At 38.9% G+C, this 6,000-nt stretch overlaps 1 protein-coding gene across 1 annotated transcript; it reads right to left on the minus strand.

Moving 5' to 3' along the window:
- Window positions 1-4,577: 4,577 nt before the first annotated feature.
- Window positions 4,578-5,577, minus strand: LOC133697917 (protein SMALL AUXIN UP-REGULATED RNA 9-like). The gene has a single exon (XM_062120743.1). It carries the CDS (start codon window positions 5,508-5,510, stop codon window positions 4,953-4,955), a length of 558 nt encoding a protein of 185 aa, XP_061976727.1. The 5' UTR covers window positions 5,511-5,577; the 3' UTR covers window positions 4,578-4,952.
- Window positions 5,578-6,000: the final 423 nt, after the last annotated feature.

Genomic DNA, 6,000 nt, shown 5'->3' on the forward strand with positions numbered 1-6,000 from the left:
ATCCTAAGACAAAACGACTCTACATTACAATGGATGTTACCTTTCTAGAATCAGAATACTTCTATCCGTTCACGGCTTTCTCTTCTCCTCTCCAGGGGGAAATACGGAATGAAGATGAGAAGTGGTGGACTATTGGAGATGTTGAGAATGTTGAGGTTAATGAGGTTACTGGAGCTATTGGAGATGTTGAGAATAATGAGGGTACTGGAGCTATTGGAGATGCTAAGAATAATGAGGTTACTGGAGCTATTGAAACGGTGGTCATGACTTCCACCGTGACTGACGCTGCTGAGAATACTGAGGGAACTCCCATCGGAACTACTGAAAATGCAGAGAATGTGATCATAATAGATGAAGATGATGAAGGGACAGAAAGCATGGCATCCGACAGTATCAGTAAATCCCCCTCTCTTCTAGTACCTGACAATGACAATCCTTTGCATGAGGATGATCCTGAGGTAATTTCTCATACAACCCCTACTGGAAATATTTTGAATTCTTCAAATAGTTATCACTTACCTTTCAGGCAGAACAGAGGCAGGCCTCCATCACGGTACTCACCAGATACGGAGGGAAAAAAAGCAAAGTATCCCGTCTCAAATTATGTCTCCACACAAAGGCTGCCAATGCCTCTCAAAGCCTTTGCATATAAGTTGTCCTCTGGCCATATTCCTTTGGGAATTCATGAAGCACTAGCAGACCCCAAATGGTCCCAAGCAATTCAAGAAGAAATGACAGCCCTAGAGAAGAACCAAACATGGGAAATTGTCACATTACCGCAAGGGAAGAGAACGGTTGGGTGTAAATGGGTATTTTCAACCAAATATAAGGCAGACGGGTCAATTGAGCGACACAAGGCAAGGCTGGTAGCAAAGGGGTACACACAGACTTACGGGATAGATTATCAGGAGACATTTTCACCGGTTGCAAAACTTAACACAGTCAGAGTATTGTTATCCATAGCTGCAAATTTAGATTGGCCATTGCACCAATTTGACGTGAAAAATGCCTTCCTTCACGGAGACCTGGAAGAGGAGGTATATATGGATATTCCACCAGGATATAATTCAAACACACTTGGAACCGTATGCAGATTACAACGAGCGTTATATGGGCTAAAGCAGTCTCCACGTGCATGGTTTGGCCGATTTAGCGTGGCTATGAGAAAGTATGGGTTTCAGCAGAGCAACTCGGACCATACCCTCTTCCTTAAGAGGCAACGAGGAAAGGTAACTGTCCTGATAATTTATGTAGATGACATGATCATTACAGGAGATGATGAGGAAGAAATTAAAAGATTACAAAAGCAGCTTTCCGATGAATTCGAAATGAAGGACTTGGGCGGACTGAAATACTTCTTAGGGATCGAAGTGGCTAGATCAAAACGGGGAATTTTTCTCTCACAGAGAAAATATGTATTAGATCTACTGACTGAGGTAGGAATGCTTGACTGCAAGCCGGCAGACACTCCAACAGTTCAGAATCAAAAGCTTGGAGTGTATCCCGATCAAGAACCAGCTGACAAAGAAAGGTATCAACGATTGGTAGGTAAATTAATCTACTTATCTCATACTCGTCCAGATATTTCGTACGCTGTCAGCTTGGTTAGCCAATTCATGCATTGCCCTAGCAAGGATCACATGGACGCAGTTAGTCGAATACTACAGTACCTAAAGTCCGCTCCGGGGAGAGGGCTTATGTTCTCCAAGAACGATCATTTGAAGGTTGAAGGGTACACAGATGCTGATTGGGCAGGAAATGTGTTTGATAGAAAATCTACATCCGGATATTTTACATTTGTTGGGGGAAATTTGGTGACCTGGAGAAGTAAAAAACAGAAGGTAGTTGCTTTGTCAAGCGCGGAGGCAGAGTTCAGAGGAATGGCTAAAGGTCTTTGCGAACTCCTTTGGATTAGAAGATTACTCTCCGAGATTGGATTTACTCCCAAGTCAAGGATGAATCTATATTGCGACAATAAAGCCGCAATTGCAATTTCTCAAAATCCAATTCAGCATGACCGAACGAAACACATCGAGATAGATCGACATTTCATCAAACAAAATCTGGAAGAAGGAGTGATATGCTTTCCTTTTGTTAGATCAGAAGGTCAACTTGCGGATGTGCTCACAAAGGCCGTCTCAAACAAAGTGTTTCAGGACTCACTTAGCAAGTTGGGCATCGAAGATATCTTTGCACCAACTTGAGGGGGAATGTTAGCGTGAGCTGTACAGTTTAGGAATTAATATTAGCATGAGCTGTAGAGTCCAATATAGGAATTATTCCGTAACTGATCCTAATTCATTGTATCCTGATTTGTAGGGATTCTTTAATTACTTGCTGTTTTCATAGTCATCTTGTAAAGCTTCTCTATAAGAGAAAGAGTCTGTAACCTAATTTCAAAATAAGAAAGAAAGTGAAATTTCCAGAATTGTCAATGAGGTCCTCCCTTCATCACCATCAATATCTTTGCTCAAGCACTTCTCAAACTCATCTCTACCAACTACATCTCATGGAAACTCTCATAATTGGATATGATCTTTTAGGATATATTGATGGATCCACACCTTGTCTACCAAAAACCATAACCGTCAACAACATTACCACGACAAATCCTTCTCACAAATTTTGGATTCGTCATCGCCTTGATTGGCTCTCTCTGGTCTCCTACCATTATATCCTTCATCGCACGAGCATGAACTTCTCAATCAAGAAGTATGGACAATTCTTGCCAATAGGCATCCAAACCTTCTTGTGGGCGCATCAAACAAGTTAAAAATCAATTAAAGAATCTGTCGAAAGGCACTATATATGACCACAACTGAGTATCTTCATTATGTCAAAGTCCGTGCTGATGAACCGGCTCTACGAGGTGCACTAATGGATGACGAAGATCTCACAGACAAGATATTGGATGGACTGGGAAATGACTGCAAAGAACTTGTTCGAGCGGTTGAAGCTCGTGACACATCCATTTCCTTTGATGAGCTTCACGAGAAGCTACTCTCTTTCGAAGCATCTACTTCAGCACCCATAAATGTAGAAGCAGCACATCTTCCAATTACTACAAATCCAACACAAAGAACCAATCATACTTGGCGTCAACTCTTACTGGCATCCCTCTTATTCCTCTCTGGCTGGTGGAATGAATTGGCGTTTCCCAAATACCAACAATGGACGTCCTCCCCTGCTTCCCAATCCAAGACCTCAATATCACAACAACCGCACTCCTCCACGACCATTTTAAGGGTTCTATTAAATTTGTGGCATTCAGGGATACACATCCAAGAAATGTCCTTCTTTTCAGGTGATTCCAGTTCCATCATCCACCTTGGGATCTTCACCATCTAATAATTCGACAACCTCTTGGCAACCCCAAGCCAATATTGTTGCTGTCAATAACGCCAGGTCTAACCTTGGCATCTGCACCATCTAATAATTCTCATCATGTCACGGCAGACTTGAACAATTATCTCTTCATTCACCCTACAAAGGATTTGATGATGTTATGATGATTAGAGATGGTACAACTCTCTCCATCACACACACGGCCGATTCTACGTACCACCTTTTCCTCTCTAAACTCCAAATTTACCCTTAATAATGTTCTTTGTGTCCCCAACATGACAAAAAATTTAATTTCCATTTCTAAGTTTTGCACTACTAGCAATGCATCGGTTGAACTCTTACCCTCTTCTTTTTCTTTTTTTATAAAAAAGTTGGGGCTTTTTGCTTAAAAAAAATAAATAAATATATATATATATAGTTGCTTGCAGCTGAATTAATATCGCTGATCAGTTGTCGCCAGTACTGTCGCTGAACTATGCAGGGTCTGTTCACTTGTATATATCAGAACTTTGTGTTCTTGTATCCAATTAACCTTGTAGTAGACGTCTATTATGACAATATTGGTGTAACTCAACTGAGCTCCAATCCAGTACTATTTCAATATTCTCCAATGAAGCATGTTGTTGCACGTTGTTGTTGTTGATTACCATTTAATTTCTTCGTGACCAAGCTTAGTTCGTCTGGTACGTACTCTACGGGTACGTAGCCCATGTTTAAATCCTCTAATATTAATTGACTAGCTAGCTTCTTACGTTCCAAGCCTTTATTTCCTTGTTCACAATTTTAGAATTAATAATCTCAAGGACACAAAGTTGAAATTGAAATAAAAAATCTTAAATCTCATTTCAATAGTACTAAACTATTCAAAATATATTGTAATTAAAATTGAAAATTAATATCATCCAATTAATTCTTTCCATAACCTCAATAAATAGCGGATTGCTTAATTTCATTACTAGCATATATCCAAATGACACCTATATATATATATATGTATATGTACATTAATAAATAATCCAAGCTGTTTAACCATCACTAATTACTAGCTAGCCAGTAGTAACCATAATTGTAAATTGGCATGCATGTTCCAAATATAGCAAGTAATCTGCAAAATGACCAATTAATTAATACAGAAAATGACCAGAGTGTGAGTGTGCTACGTACGTGCGTGGATATATATATATATATATATATATATATATATATATATATGCAAACACCAAAAAATCAAATTGAAGTCATAAAAATCCAAAATACTTTGCTCTAAATTAAATACATGGTACGTACGTAGTTACAAGTACGATCGATGCATATATACTACTTTGTATTATCATCACATTTATACTGCTATCCGAATATATATATATATATATATAGCCAGTAATTAACAGCTATATATATATATATTTTATCTTAATTTTGATCAACATATATAATATAAATCTACCAGCTTAATTATTTGATCCTAATTAGAAATTGATACTCCTCTCTAACTGTATTCCTTGTAGCTGGAATCTCCTCTCTCAAAAAGAAAGCAAATTAAAGCAAGTAGCCTCTAAGAAGAGAAAAAGGACGGGTCTTCGGTGATCCTGTGTAAATGTTGTTGATCATCTACACATTTGTGGATGATGAGAAGGTGTTAGCTCACAATCTGGTGATTGTGAGTAACAACCAATCATCTCCTTGGCCGTCGACTCTGCATTAACAGGCCCTAACTCATGCAACAAGTAAACATCTTTCTTCTCTTCAACTACCTTCAAGATCTTCTCAAACACAGGAACTTCACATGGTATCTTTAACACTCCCTCTTGTTGAAACCCAAACTCCTCTTCTGCCTCTCGCAATAGAATTCCAAAGGCTTGGTGACCCAAGTACTCTGTAGGGATGATATACCTCTTCAACTCCTTGCCAACACAAACAGCAAGGTACCCTTTGGGAACAGCATCATTTGAGGACGCTGCTGCTGACGATGACAAATCTGTGAAGGAGAGTGTTCTCTTTAAGAACTTGATGCTCTTGCTGGCATTGCTGCTGCTGCTGCTGGTGTTGTTGTTGCTGCTGCTGCTGATGTTTTTGGGTGCATTTGCTGCCTTTCTCCACTTCTTAAGGATCTGCTGAAGCCGAACAATGTCGCTGATCTTGTTAGACTTCTTTGGATGATCCATGAGAGAGAGAGAGATAATAATTTTCTTTGTTAGTGTTTGCTAGAGGGAATATGTCACAAGTGGTGGGTGGTGGTGGTGGTGTTTAAAGAAGCCATATATACATATATATAGATGCTTGATGTAATGATTTTGCAGAGTATTTAATTCCCATATATGCAGTAATTAAATATGATAAATCATTGGAGTTAGGGACGTCGGTTAGTAAGTGCAACTGTCTCACTCAAGAATCAATCAAAGCAGCTACACTTTTTACTCTCTCTTTGTTTAATCCCCCAAGACCCAGATGATTACTTTCCACTTTCTTCCATTTAAATTTTAACCAATTCAACCTAACTATAAGCTCCTCTCTAATAAATAAATCAAAAAAATACATTGTGGGTATGTATTATTTATTGCAATTAATTTGTTTCTGAAGCAGCCTGCCTCAACATTGCTAGCACACAAGCATCTAACTTTTCATATAAATGTGCATTAATGCTATCAACTTGGT

This window comes from Populus nigra, chromosome 6 (genome assembly GCF_951802175.1).
Source record: "Populus nigra chromosome 6, ddPopNigr1.1, whole genome shotgun sequence".
In the NCBI taxonomy this organism is placed as follows: Eukaryota; Viridiplantae; Streptophyta; class Magnoliopsida; order Malpighiales; family Salicaceae; genus Populus; species Populus nigra.